Source organism: Pinus tabuliformis, chromosome 3_2 (assembly GCF_031772625.1).
Source record: "Pinus tabuliformis cultivar Carrire ecotype Pingquan chromosome 3_2, CPIR1, whole genome shotgun sequence".
Classification (NCBI taxonomy): Eukaryota; Viridiplantae; Streptophyta; class Pinopsida; order Pinales; family Pinaceae; genus Pinus; species Pinus tabuliformis.
In genome coordinates, this window is record NC_142302.1 from 474,181,805 (window position 1) to 474,197,736 (window position 15,932).

The 15,932-nt window shown below is 39.0% G+C and overlaps 1 protein-coding gene across 1 annotated transcript in view; it reads left to right on the forward strand.

Moving 5' to 3' along the window:
* The window catches only part of LOC149181356 (E3 ubiquitin-protein ligase DA2L-like), a 28,698-nt gene extending 14,535 nt beyond the window's left edge, over positions 1 to 14,163 (forward strand). Inside the window, exons 7-8 of the mRNA XM_089416582.1 lie at positions 13,030 to 13,096; positions 13,276 to 14,163. Of these exons, the coding sequence (XP_089272708.1) occupies positions 13,030 to 13,096; positions 13,276 to 14,055 (847 nt within the window). The 3' untranslated portion in view covers positions 14,056 to 14,163. The remainder of the gene's footprint in view (positions 1 to 13,029; positions 13,097 to 13,275) is intronic.
* Positions 14,164 to 15,932: the final 1,769 nt, after the last annotated feature.

The following is a 15,932-nucleotide window of genomic DNA, read 5'->3' on the forward strand; positions in this document are numbered from 1 at the left end:
TGTTTAGGTCGACTTGGTGGAGGAGGCCTAGAAGAGCTAAAATACAATAAAATAATTTTTTTTCTTGACAAATAAATCCAAAGAAGGGTTCTTTACATTATGACATGGACAAGGACACTTGACATAAACCTTAGAAGCCTGCAATGGAGGCTTGGACGTATAAACAAACGACCCAAGCATGAAACCCATGCTTTAATAATAAAATTTCTTTTTCTTTCTTTTGATAAATGCATTACATCATGACTCAAATACAATTATGAAGACCGACACTAGTTACGTTCTTGAACAATTTTTTCTCACCTCAATGATATTCCAATCTATAATCTGACATGGGTTGAGAACCTACATCATGTTGAAATAGAAGCTAAAACTTTAGGTGAATTTGAAAATGTGTTCATTTATTTGCTAAGGAATTGAGGGCCTAGTTGGGGTGCATTGTATATCAAGAAGGAGCATTCATTGACTTGGAGTATTTCATAGAGAGAAGGTTAAGAGTTGAATGGCCAGCATCGAGTTATCTATTGACCTAGAGAAGATCGAGTGTCGCATGAAAGATTTAGTTGGCTATTAGTGTTGCAGAACCAATTAGGAAAGGGTAATTGATTTTTTTTTTAATAGAACGGGTAGCATTTTCATTAGATAAACTAGAAAAGGGTCAGGTCCCATAAAATCTTGGAGAGCAAGCTCTCAGAAATGTTCATCATTTTAACCTAAAGAAGGACCCTATTACTACCAACGTTATTTACAAATGAGCTTTGTACATAGCCTATACTGTAGACTTTCCAAAAAACCCCACCATATTCTATAGACCGACAAAACATAGATATAACTTAAAAGAAAACTTCTACCCGCTGCTACCAGGATCAATTTCTCCCAAGGCTTCGTCCGCAGTCGTAACCAATTCTTCAACACCGCCCACCCCAGGTTCCAGGTCCCGAACAACAGTGTTTGCAACACCTTCAGCATGAGGGACAAAGTTGTCCCCAAATCCGAATACTTTTTTCAACACCCTGATTGTTACAGTCTTGACTTTGACTTCAATGTTCTCCACCTTTTGACCCAGACTCATCGCGTCTGTACTCAAACTCTTCATAGTTTTCTACAATAATTCCATGTCTTTGCCGAGACATTGACTTCAATGTTCTCCACCTTTTGACCCAGACTCATGACGTCTGTACACCAACTCTTCATAGTTTTCTACAATAATTCCATGTCTTTGCCGAGTCTCGAAAACTGGGCATATAAAACTGCTATGTTCTCGTTGATTTCTTTTACAATTTCCTTTATGACATGCTTGCAGGAGTTGTCAACCAAGCCTTCTAAATTACCCGAGTGTCTCGACCCAGCTCCACTACCACTTCCGTTGCTTGTAGAAGCCATTTTTGTGGCGATTCTACCCTAAATTGACAAAATCTTGTGATTTACCGTCTGCAACCAGCTGTTATAAATAATAGACTGGTTCATTCCAACATTCCTTCTCGTCTTATCCTTCATTAATGCGAATCGATTCTGCATCATGGCGAAACAACTACCCTCCATCTCCTCCACCGCCGAAACTAGCCTGGAGCGAATTGCGATGGTACCTGCCCACCCCACGAATGGAACTGTATTAAAACTCTAGGTAAATAACCAAGGACGCATCGCCCACCTGTCATAGATCATGGCCTTCGAACTACGATTGTCACACCTGTTCCATAACTTCCTACCAACCACCCCAACTCCCAATGCACTGCAAAGGGCCATCAGGGAGATAACCTTAATAACTACCAGTTTGATGTGCTGCAGACCCATACCCCAACTGTACTGCACCGACCTGAAGAATTTATTTCGAATCAAGGGATGTGAAATTCTAACGGAGTGGTTAATGCGTAAGGAGCCTTGCTCTAAAGCCACCCTGATGTTGCCTTGTGTGTTCGCCACATGGTTGTTATCCTGCAACACTCAAAACATTTTAACCTTTTCAAAATTTTTTAATCAATAATTTATCCTAATAATGATTGGGGAGGATTCAACATCGAGGAGGTTCTCATTCTCGGAGAGCTTCAAGCATTTTTGGATTACCGTCATAGAATCACCAATGATAATCAAGTTCCTGATACCATTAGAAACGCTGATGTTCAGACCCTGCCAAAGGGAGAGAGCTTCTGCTTGATTGTTTGTGGCATTGCCTAGTCCCCATGCAAACTTTATTTCAGCCTTTTCTTCGAGGTTTACTATTGCCCCTTCCACTCTAGCCTCTCCGTAAAAGGCCAATTGATTTATAACTAGGAGATTGTGTTGCATTACTTTGATGACATTGTGTCTAAAGGTCTTGACAATGGGGTATTGTAGCATTGTATGTTCATATGTGTGTGTAGGGGCAAGAAACAATAATGCCAATGCTTTGATGAATTGAACAAGTGAACTTGCAATGCTTTGTACTTGCATTTTCAACCTTATATTGCCATTTGATGTGGACACAAATATATTGAGTTGATGGGAGCCTTGTTCACCCAATAGAAGACTTATTTAATGTGATGACAAAGAATTCGAACTATTATAAAGGGAAGTATGTGATTATGCAAGTAATCATTGGTGACACTCCCATTGGAGGCATCCACACCACAAACACAATGATTGCTATCTGGTCATTGTTGATTTATTCAATAAGATGGTCATTCTAGTTTCATGTAAAGGATCATTACTGGACAATAGAGTGCAAGCAATTTTTTGGATCATGTTTGAGAGAATTCTGGGTTGCCAACTTTCATTATTTTTCATCAAGACGTTGGTTTGTTTAATAACGCTTGGAATGCATTTTCACTAATGCACGAATGGATAAATCGAGATTGTTAATTGAATGGTGGTACATCTATAGGGAATATGCAACTAATGACATTGGAAGACTTTGTATGAATAATTTCCCTATATTTTCCGATATTCAACTTAAATACATCGAAGCAATACATGACGCCATTGAGAAAATTCCAAATTGAAACATGTTTGGGGTTTCAACTTAAGGCACCCCTATATCTTGCTTGTGGAGAACACATTGCCAAAGGACGGGTGAGAATTGATTGCAAATTGATAGTGTTACAACAAAATCTAGCACCCACAAAGTTTGTAGTCTCAAGCACCAAAGTTCTAACTTTGTGTAACTAAGTAAGGTTGCCCATTGTCACCTTGGAAGCTCTTCCCCACACTTCATGTTGTTTCTTCTCCAATGCTAGGGAGGCTTTCCTAAGGTAGGATTGTTAAGGCTATGGAGTGGAGGCTCATGGTGAAGTTGAAGAGTAAGCCTTAATAAAACAAAGGTTGTAGTATATGGAAGGGAATGGAAATGCAATAGTGGATATGGGAAATAAGGGAAAAGAAAGAAGAGGGAAACAAGGAAATGGAATGGGTATTGGACTAGTGCTTATCGACCAATTGGGCTAATGGCTTCATGAAGTATTGCATGAAATGATATAAATAGTTTGTTACAATCAACTACTAAGGTTGCCCACTGTCACCTTAGCATTGCTTCTTCGCACTTTACGTTGACTCTCCTCCAACACAAAGGAGGCTTCCCTAAGGTAGGATTGCTAAGGAATGGAGTGGAGGCTCAAGGTGAAGCTGAACAGTAAGCCTTAACAAAACAAGGTTGTAGTATATGGAAGGGAATGTAAAATGGGGTAATGGATATGGGAAAGAAAGGAAAATAAAAAAGAGGAGAAAAAGGAAATGGGATGATATCGAACTAGTGCCTATTGACCTATTGGGCCTATGGAGTATATGGAAGGGAATGGAAATGGGGTAATGGATATGGCAAAGAAAGGAAAATAAAGAAGAGGGGAACAAGGAAATGTAATGATATTGGATTAGTGCCTATTGACTTGGGCCAATGGAGTGATGAAATATTGCATGGGATTATAGAACTAGTTTGTTACAATCAACTACTTTGGTTAGGCTATATGGTAGAAAGGTCGAGTTTGCCACTTTCAACCATCTAATGGATTAAAGAACTTGTTGACACATTCATCGTTTAGCTGTGTAATTGTTTCACCACACCACATTCAAATCCATGGGAAAAGGAACATAAGATACTACCTCTGTCAAACATCAAGTATTTTCCCACCCCACATTCAATGAAAAAGGACCATCTAGAACGCTCCCTCCTAGTGACAAACCAATAACACCATGGTGCATATTCAGTAGGATGCTCCAGAAAGTATGACACATGAAGTAGCAATCATCTATATGTCAAGAGAGTGATCCCTTAAATAAAGGCATGAAAGTAGCACCAAACCATGATGACCACCAACCATGACCACCGACCATGACCATCAAATAATCATCTCTCAAGAAGAGAAGAGGCTCCATAAAGTTGTGCATTGTGTACCCTCCAAATCCATCCAAAAGCTCAAAGTGTCCCGCTGCAAACCTCATCAATGTGATGAATATCACAATGTGAAAATATGAGGTGCATGAAAAGTTTGTCTAGCACATTATAGAGTGCGTTGATGGGTGTAGGAGATGTTACAAGAGAATCATAAGTTTAATGATTGGTATCATGACAAACAATGAATCGACAACATAATTTAGGTGAGGGGAATCTTGACCAATGTTGTAGTAATTGTTATCGGGATATTATCGGCGAGGGGAAAAAATTGGAAAAAATCGTAACAAAATCGTAACAAAATCTGGAAAAAATCGTAAAATACAAAAATATTCATTTTTTTTTTCAATTTTTTTAATATCTAAAGTATCTACAACATAAAATAAATACATTGACACATAAATATGATAGAACTATATATAAGATGTGTAATATCATTTCTAGTGCTACATCACACATAACAGTGAATCATGTCCTGAATAGTAAGTCTTGACTCCTGAGTCCCAACTCATCCTCAAAAATATCAACAAAAAATATAATAATGTATCTCATATCATGAGTCATAATGTCATATACAATGAAATGAACCAAATAACTAAAGTCTAATACTACTGATTTCCTTTGCCCCTCTAGATGTAGATGCCGGTGGAGTTGGCAGTGGACTCTGCCGTGCTCTAGAAGTTGAAGAACTAGGAGTTACAAGAGGTAGACCACGTTCTCTACTAGTGATAGGGGTAGCTTGGGTAGGTTGTGTCACCTCCTCCCTTTGTTGCTCCTCCTCAATTTTTGTTTGTTTGTTTGTTTGTTTTTGGTTTAATTGGTTATTTTTGTTGTTGAAATATTTTTTCCCAAAAAATCGCGATTTTTTGTGAAAAAATAGCGTAAAAATGGGGCGATAATATCGCCTAACTCAAAAAATTCGCTATTTTCCAATTTTATTGTGATAATATTGCGATTTTCGCAACACTAGTCTTCACAAGCACCAAATCAACAAAGTAATTCAAGGGGAAGAATTTACAGCTGAGATATTATGTCTCTGGTTATTCAAATTGCTGAATAGATGGGAGGAAATGCCTTCAAATTGTATTTGCTGCCAGAATAAATGATGGGAGGAAATGTCGTCAAGGTGAAGTTGAAACTCTCAAGGCATCAGTGCTTGATGAAGAGAAAAAGTGTCAAACTTGTCACATATAAAGATTGGTTGGATCTCAAAGATAGATAAACTTTCGCAGAAAATCACTATATCATTAATTGAAGAATGTTATCAATTATTGAAGACTGCACCAAGTCAATTGCAAGGGCAGTTGCTTTGAAACCATAATAGGTAGTTGGCAGCAGAGCAACTGTAAAGAGAATTTCCTCTGTTGTAGTACGAGAATTTCCTCCTTCAATTATTCAAAGTTGCAGGCTTATTGTGTCCTAGTATCGACATTAAATTAAATCAGTTGACTTGACTTTTATGGATCGATATTAACATTGTTATAGTCTATAGATGATTTGACTGGGGACTCAGGTTGACTTTAACTCAGCTAAATGATTCGACAACTTGACCTTGGTAGACTTGATTAAGTAATTCAACATGGACATCCACTCTATCAAAATCAACTTCAACTCAACATGTCATTTCCATTCAATTGTTTGAATCTTTGATTGGTAGATAGGTCAACTTTTGTGATAACGGCAGGCTTAAATTTTGGAGGCTGTTGCAAAAGACATTGCTTGTAACTGAATACAGGTGTACTTTTTTACCCTCATTTTATGATTCCCTGCTTTAATTAAGGCCGAGTAATAAATTCAGAAAATGAATCAATGTATTTATCATTCTTTCTTTGTACACTCTTTAAGTAAGGCTCTGACATAGAGTAAGCAGACAAAGTCCAGATTTCAGTCAGGTTAGTTTGGAAATGTAATTCCTACCCTGTTGATATGTATTTGGAATTTAAAAGTTTGCATAGTCAGGAAAATTGGCTATGTAATTGCAGTTCATATTGATCAATACCATTTGCAATTTTATTTTCTTCATGTGATTCTCATTAAACTCTATTGTTTAATGAGAGTGATGAATCTATAATGACACCTTGAATTTTGACTCAATTTGATTACTAGGATTAGACCCTAGATCCGATGGTTATTGTTATCTCAGACCTTCACTCAAAGATATTCATGTCACTCAAAGATATTCATGTTGCTCAAAGAAGGATAACATTAGAGGCACTTAGGAATATTGCACACTGACACCACAACAACTCTTCCTCCCGCTTTAATAAGGTTCTTTTCCAGCACAAGTGGGGGAAACCCTAGAAAAGATTGTTTATGATTCCTTTAGAAATAAAGGCGCAGTGGAACTTGCCATGACCAGCGCCTAAGCCATTGAGCTATAGAGTCAATATCTAGGAACAAGAGGGTTTGAATATAATGGGGAAGACATAATTATGCCATAATTAGTTGAAAACATATTTTTCAGGTTATGCAGGGACAAGTGAGAGCCCTTGTACAAGATGCATGATTACAACCGTGAAATTACAGCCAAGTAATAACATGCAACTGTATGAACAATTAAAGAAATAGCCACAATATGAAATCCAAGATGAAATAGACAAAGTATAGGACAGCTGTTGTATAGAACGAACAGCCAACAATATATCATATCCTCACATTTAATTTCATCCCAAGAGAATGATAAAATACCACAGATAATCTTCTTCCTTAGTTAAAACAACTCTCAAACACAGAATGAACAGCCCTAGACAGAAAATTAAATCATCAAAATCCTTCAGTTATCCAATGTTACATAAGGTATTAGGGAGGGTTTCACCTCAATCCCGACATCTTCATGTTGGAGCAAGACAACCCTTCAAAGATTATTTCAGCATGGCAATCCTTGCAAAACCTTAGTCATCCATGAAAAAGAAAATAGAGAGATGGAAAACCTCACATTGAACTTGCACCTTAGCTTGTTCCTCCCAAAAGATCCTCAAGAAACCTTGGAAGGGAACTCCCACAACTCCAACCATGCCTGGCAGATGAATCTCTCATTTGTTTATATCCTTCATATCAACCTAATTCATAAAATAATACTAAGTGCGACTTAGAAGCCCTAAAAGTAGGGCTCTCCTCGTTAGAGCACTTGATTAAATTAAAAGTTGACACGTGTCACCTTTTCCTTTGTGATAGCTCCAAATATGTGACTCATGTCTCAATTAATGTGTAATGTCTCATAAAATTCCCCTTGGACATGCTTGAATTGTCCCTTTGAGGAGGACGTCCCTCCTTTAGGGTCTAGAATCTTGACTAAATCCATAAATATCATCCTTTTCATATGCTTTGAGTAGAACATTCCTCTTTAAGATACCTTCCTTGACTATTCAAACACTTCTGCTGCCAAATGCATCACTCTAAGCAAGAGTGTCCTTCTCTAACCCTTTAGTTGCCACATGTCATGTTCCAGGGTTCCTCCATGTGGGATGTTTTGCTCCTTTTGCCTCTGAATGCATCCAAAGGGGTTCATAATGCCCCTGGCACCTCTTCATGCAAAGAGCTTTCCTCCAAATATGTGTCAAAAGCCTTGGACAATGTATCTTACTATCCTTGCCCCCAAATACCTCAAAAGGTGAAATATGCTTACTAATGTGTGGAAACTCCTCTAGAGGAGTTTCTTCCTGTGTTCAACATGCTTTAACAACATCCTTGAAGAGGGTGTTCAACATTTGATGCCCGTTAATGTGTTTACCTATATTGTGTCATGCTTTGGAGTCTAGATAAGGTAGGCATTTATCTCCTTATGTTGTGTTTGATTCTTGTATCTCCATAAACCATTCTCTAGGAATCTTCTGATGTAGGATGTTCATCTTCTATGGCTCCCTTGCTACTCATATCATCTATTCTTGCAGTCTCAGAAAGGTCCCCGTGAAGCCATCAATGATCCTCCACACCTTCGTCCTTGCCCCAGATAATGATAAGTGCTTAGGAAGCTAGAACAAGGTGCATGGCCTCCACTTCTTGCACTCTGTAACTGCCACTGAACTCCAATGGTCTTCCTCTGTGTTGGTGAGATAAGAAAGGCCCATGCAAGAAAGGTCCCCGTGAAGCCATCAATGATCCTCCACACCTTCGTCCTTGCCCCAGATGATGATAAGTGCTTAGGAAGCTAGAACAAGGTGCATGGCCTCCACTTCTTGCACTTTGTAACTGCCACTGAACTCCAATGGTCTTCCTCTGTGTTGGTGAGATAAGAAAGGCCCATAAAAGTGCAAAATGGACCATGTATTTTCAAGGTATAATGGTTATAAATAAACCTTGTGACACAAATTAAGTCTGACATTCCATCTGGCATTGGGCTTGAACGGGGGATTTGTTTTGAATCAATTTGTTTATCAAAGTTATAGAAAGGGCTTAATCCACATCATTTTTGGTATTAGAGCACAAATAGGTTGTGATAATCATCAGTCTCTAAAGTTCTTGTTCAAAACCATTTTAGAAGTTATGGAGGACAAGGTCAAGTTGATTTTATGCTTGGAAAAGTTTTCCTTGCTCTTGATTGTCCAGATGTAAATCCTTGTTCAAAAAATTCAGGGTATTAACTATTGGTAGACTATCACCATACACCATAATGTGATTTGAACTTGGTGTTTGATTTTGATATCTAGTCGACTTCTGCCAACAATTTACAAGTGCAAACTACGATTGAAAGCAAAACAAAAATCTGAAGACTTAAATAATCTTTTTGTTCGGCAGATTGTATTGATCAATATCATTTGCAAGTTTTTTGTGTTTTTTGTATATGATTTTGTTAAACTCCTGTTTGTTGTGAGTGATGAATCTGCAATTAGGCCTTGTTTCATTACATCATTGTGATGTCCTTAACGAATTGACAACCAATGGACTTAGTAGCCTTATTTATTCCTGTAGGCTATAGTCCTTCAAAAAAGGGGATAAAACCTCAAAACCCCCATTGTGGGTGAGTTTTGGGTAAGTTGGGCAAAAAACCCGAGTCTGGGGGTTTTGAGTAAGACACACTCAACCACTTAAGAGAATGAAACCCCTCAAGGAAGTCTATAAATAAAGGAGACTTGGATTTATTTTGGAGCATCATTGTGGATCATCTCATTTTGTTTTTGAGCGTTAGCTCTGAGGGTTTTAAGATCCCTTTCCTTGTCAATTTTGGTGGTGAAAGATTCCATCGTAGTTCACTACTTCTATCTTTTCTCACTGTGTAGCATAGTCCTATCTGAGGCAACAAATTCTTGAGTAATTGATTTGGTACAGGAGTCTCTGGAAGGCACCAAAGGATTTTTGTTGTTGTTGTTGTAGTTTGGGCATAAGGGTTCTTGGTTGGTCATCGAAGTCCTGGGTTTGTTCATTGATTAAAGGAAACAATGAGCAATTGAAGTAGCATAATCTCGTGTTCTGTATCAAAGTGAAGTTTTGCAGATTCTGTTGGTCTGGGCACAAAATGTCGTTTCCTGTTGAGTAGCAAAGATCTGTGGCAACTGGAACAAAATCTCTCTTGTTAATTCAGGGACGCCACGTTTATGTAGAGAATCATAACCCTAGGTTTTAACCAAAATAACCTACAAAAGCTAGACACACCACAATTTCGCGAGTTAAATAATTGAAGCAGAGATCTAGGCCTTAACTCAGGACAAAAATCGGTCGGCGAGTCTGTGGAATCTCATTGTGACATATTTGGAAATGCAAGTCGGTAAACCAAGACGAGGACTTGTTGTAGCTCGAAAAAACGAATTGTGACATGGATGGATTTTGTGGGGACCATGATTGCTTGCATTTGAAAAGTACACATTCGAGTCATCACCGTGGGGCACCTTAGGCGGTCCAAAATTTTGTCTTATAGTAGAGTCTTGGATTGACCATAGTGCAATCGAGTCATCACCACATCCCTTGCAACCACAATCCTTATCATCGCAACCTTACCAACTAATGCTCTCCTTGACTAAATTCGCACACTTCTTTGCTATCTTGACAGATAACTCGACCAAGCAAGTGGCAAAACTATTCTTCAAAGAAGTATTCAGATTACATGGGTTGCTGAAGAACATAGTCAACGACCATGATAGAAGATTCATGGGTGCATTTTGGCAGGAACTTTTCAGACTAGTTCGAATTGAATTAACCCCTAGCACCAGCGATCATCCACAAACTGACGACCAAATGGAAATTGTAAATAAATGGATTGAAGGGTATTTGCGCAACTATGTGACAGGTCAGCAGAAGGCATTGATCAAGTTGTTGTACCTTGGAGAGCATTGCTACAACACCACGTGCCACTTATCCATTGGAATGACACCCTTCAAGGCTCTGCATGGTTATGAGGCACCCTCCTTCATTGATAGAATCTTTGGAGACAACAAGGCACCTCTTGCCAAGGATTGGATACAAGAGAGTCAGGACATTCTTATGTTACTCAAGGAGAATATTCAGGTTGGTTAGAATCAACAGAAGATGTACGCAGACCAGCACCGGACAAAGCGCAGTCTTGAGGTAGGGGATCTTGTTTTCCTGCGATTGCAGCTTATCGACAGTCTACACTCAAGAAGACTGTAGACTCTCGATTGAAGATGAAGCCAAGGCTTTATGGGCCTTACAAAATTCTCCGAAGAGTGGGTGAAGTGGGGTATGAGTTGGAGCTATCGAGTGATAGCAGAATCCACAATGTATTTCATGTGTCGTGCCTCAAGAAGGCTACAGACCAACAGGTCATCACCTCTGTTGAGTTGCCATCATTAGATGAGGAAGGACAATTGGAATTGATTCTAGAAACGATCATGGCCGTTCGAGAAAAAATAAGTTAAGGGGAAGGGTAATTCCGGAGTACCTCATCAGATAGAAGAATTTACCAGAAGAGGATGTGACATGGGAAGGGGAAAGGATTCTGCAGCACCTGAATTTGCAATTGCTTGAGGGCAAACAATTTCGGGCAGGGGGGACTGTGATGTCCTCAACGAATTCACGACCAATGGACTTTGTAGCCTATTTGTCCCTGTAACCTGTAGTCCTTAAAAAGAGGGGATAAAACTCCAAAACCCCCATTGTGGGCGAGTTTTGGGTAAGTTGGGCAAAAAAACCCAAATCTGGGGGTTTTGAGTAAGACACACTCAACCACTTAAGAGAATGAAACTCCTCAAGGAAGTCTATTAATAAAGGAGACTTGGATTTATTTTGGAGCATCATTGTGGATCATTTCATTCTGTTTTTGAGCATTAGCTCTGAGGGCTTTAAGACCCCTTTCCTTCTTGTCAATTTTGGTGGTGAAAGATTCCACCATAGTTGACCACTTCTATCTTTTCTCTCTGTGTAGCATAGTCCTATCTGAGGCAACAAATTCTTGAGTAATTGATTTGGTACAGGAGTCTCTGGAAGGCAGCGAAGGATCTTCTTATTTTTGTTTGGGCATAAGAGTTCTTGGGTGGTCATTGATTAAAAGAAACAGTGAGCAATTGAAGCAACGTAATCTCGTGTTCTGTATCAAAGCGAAGTTCTATGGATTCTGTTGATCTGGGCACAAAATGTTCATTTCCTGTTGAGCAGCAAAGATCTGTGTCAACTGGAACAAAATCTCTCTTGTTAACTTAGGGACGCTGTGTTTAAGTTACAGAATCATAACCCTAGGTTTTAACCAAAATCACTTACGTAAGCCAGATGCACCACAATACTGTGTGTTAAAGGATTGAAGTGAAGATTTGGGCCTCAACTCGGGATGGAAATTGGTCGGCAGGTCTGTGGAATCTCGTTGTGACGAACCTGTCATAGCTCGAAAAAACGAGTTGTGACGTGGACGGATTTTGTGGTGACTGCGACTGCCTGCATTTGAAAAGTACGCATTTGAGCCAGCGTCGTGGGGCACCTTAGGCGGCCTAGAGTTCTGTCTTACAGTGGAGTCTTGGATCGACCACAGCGCAATCAAGGGACTAGGGCCCATGGGTCAGGAGCAAATGTTAATTTAGGACATTATTATATCATAGAAATTTGGTATATGGGGTAGTGATTCATAGAGTGTTGAATTGACCAGGTTTGGTTGTGGATGTCTTCCATTAATTGTTGAATTGAATGTTCCCCATTGGAACACTGCTGAAGTCACTAGTCTAACTGTAATCTGGATATTGGATACGTTGCTATTTGATGATAAATTATTGAATCGCATTGCAAGTATTTTAGTTGTGTTCAATCTCTGGAAGTTTATTGAAGACCTAGCCATTTAAAGAGAAATTAAGGCAAAATTCTACTGCCTCATTACAATCATATCTTACCAACACAAGCAGCTCTATTTTATATGAAGGTTTATACTACCATTTCATGGTCAACTGCCAACCAAAATCAAAATTCAGTAGGGATATACTAGTGAATGTTGATAATTTCTGCTATGCATAGTGTGATTGCATTTATTTCATCTCTGCAACCAGTGGTATTTTGGGGCTTGTCTGTATTTTTGCATTAAAACTTGCTGAAGATAAGCGGCTGGATTGATATATCTTATAATCGCACAGTCTGAGCTTCGTACATAGACAAACAATGGAATTCTATTTTGCATATTGCCTTTGCTTGTAAATTTTTTTGCCCCTCTATTGTTTCAGGAAATTGGAATTTGAAGTAAATATTTTTGAAAATGATTTGACATTTAAAAAGCTAAATTTTTCATTTTTTCTTTTCGCATGAAGGGACGATGAATTTGACTTGGACCTAGAGGACATAATGGTTATGGAAGCTATTTGGCTCTCTATCCAGGTACGATCTATTCATGTTGTGCATGCATATAGATAAATATCTGCATGTCTTCTCTCAACAAAGCAATTTTAGGCAAACAAGCATACAAACATGTCGTAGTGGAATGAGTTCCTTTCAAAGAAAATGTCCTGTAGTAGTGGATGGCCAAGCATGATTATATGGTAATTTTCTGATCACAGGAGCATGGTGCACATAGAATCTCGGGACCCTCTTCTTTTTCCTTCGAAAACATTCTTTCGTCTAGACCTGGTCAAACATCTAGGCTGGGGGAAAGTCTTGAGTCTACTATGTCACGTCCAACATCAGCTGATTCTAGAGAGGTTGTGCCAAGTAGCTCTGTGACAGGGGGCCTTGCCTGTGCAATTGCAACACTAGCTGAAAGACAAGTACTAAATAGTGATTCAACATCTGCAAGGCAAAGCTCTCAAAATCATCAAAGTTCCAGAGACCCTGCTGGAAGTAGTGGCATAGAGGGACAGGAGGTTATATATCATAACCCTAACAGTGAGCCAGAATTATCAGTCTCCGATATACAGGAAAGAGGGCATGGAAACCGAGAGACAGAAGAGCAGCAACAACAGTTATGCACAGAGGATAAAAACAGTGTGGCTATAGGAGGTGGTGACAGACCTGAGGCCCATGCACCAGACAGTTGGATAGAGGTTTCACCAGAAAGCGGACGTGCACTTTCTCCATGTATAAGAGAAGGAAGTCAAGGCTCAATGTCTGATTGGGTTCTTGATCATAGTTCTGAAGTAGTTGAAGTTGGGACTAGTTTTTCAAGTAGTGTACCCTCTGCTTCAGACTTACCTTGGGAAGCACCTGAAGTTCCTCACAATACTGAAAATTATGCTGATCCACCTTCCTTTAATGCACAGCCTTATGGGGTCCCCGAGAGTTTTGAAGAACAGATGATGCTAGCATTGGCCATTTCACTTGCTGAGGCCCAAACGCGTTAATGAATTTATGGAATCCTCTGTTATACGGACAGAACACATTATGTGATTAGAAGCAGATGATGTCTTTCTATTACTTTCAACCTTCACACCTTGTTAGCATCATGCACATGTCTGGCAAAGACTGACTTGTCATTGACAGGACAGCTTGTTAGGGTGTCGTGTCAATGACCAGCCAGTTAGAAATTGTTTTTTGAGTTGGGGTTATCCATACATTCTGAAGATTTTGCTTGAAGGTCACAATTATGAAATCAATTATATGATCAAGGAACTACACTGGAAGATAAACTGTATTAATGGTGCTGCTAGACAAAGTGAATGTGCAGTGTGCCTTAATCTGTATGGAGTCTGTGCTGCAGACACCTATACATGAAAATTTTACGTGGTTGTTGTTGACCTTATCGGTCATCGGTCTTTAACAACTGCAAAGGAAAATCGGATATAATCTTCTTTGCAGATTGTTATGGTTTAGATATTGTATATGGGGTCTGGTGCTAGATTTTTTCTTGTTATGTATGAAATCATGAATAGATTATTGATCAGAAGTTGGAAGCTTGCATATTCAAGCAAGTTCTTTTTTTTTGTAAATTGTTGTGTCCTGTTCCTTGCACCATTTTGAAAGTTATGCTACTTCTATTCTCTGTTCTGTCAAAGCTTATCCTCCATGGCCAGGTAACTGCTCTTATAATTTTCATTAATTATGCAAATGCTAAATAGTTTACTTGCAATAATACTTCTGTGCAATGCTTCTTGCGCAAACTGTGCTCCAATTATTTCATTTCGAGAAAGATGAATTGATGTTGTAAGATAGAGATGATAACCGGAATGAGAAAGGTCAAACCATTCGTTTGAGCAAATGATCCTGTATCTGTCTGATTTGAATGATTCTTTTTGGTTAATTTTTAGCTGGTGAAACTCTCCGCCGGCTCAAACGTAACTCTCTGCTTATTTGGCAACAAATCATAGAAGCAAGGTAGTTTTGCTACTCTTTTTAAGCAAGAACAATGCATCATAACTGAGATTTATGACAAATAGTATGAACCAAAGTTAGGTCAAATACATGAGGTGCACCTTCTAGGGTATATGTTTGGACGATATATAAAATGTTTGAGCCAGGGACGAGGAAAATGCGGTATTTTATAGAAATGTACAATGCTGAGTTGCTATGAGAAATAACGGGACACTGAAAGCACACTGTGGACCGTGAAAACTATGAAATGTGGACGTTGTTTAGTTTGGGCATTCTACGAAAGGACGCTGATTAAAGGCAACTAGGATTACAAGTGAGAGAAGGGGATTTATGTACCAAGGTATGCACCAAAGCTAGGTGCATGCTAGGGTATATTTTTTGACGATATGGAAAAGATGTTGAGACCCAAAGACGAGGAAAATGCAGTATTTTATAGAAAAGTACAATGCAGAGCTGCCATGAGAAATAATGGAACACTGAAAGCTTTGATTTATATGATGTGAGCGGTGAAAAGCTATGAAAATGTGCACTTTTTGTTCAGTGTGGGCCTGCTAGGACACGACACTGAATAAAGGGGCTACGCATGAAAAGCGCAATTGGACAGGTGTAAAGCGACGGGCCACTAACAGATTACATATATATCTATAAACGGCATACAACGTGCATCTGTGCAACTTTTATTGTAAAGTTGGTAAAGACAACAAAATGTACTGCACCTTTTTTCTTCCATTATCTTGACGATAAAGCTGTGAGAGTAACATCTCTAGAAGAAGGAATTTCATTGAGACTATGATTTTGAGAGCAATCTTATCCATTTTGGTCTGTGTGTAATGAAATGGACATTTGATTGCAAGTACGTGGTGGAGCCCGTGGAGATTGAAGAGGAAATGGAAGCAAAATCTGCTAAGTA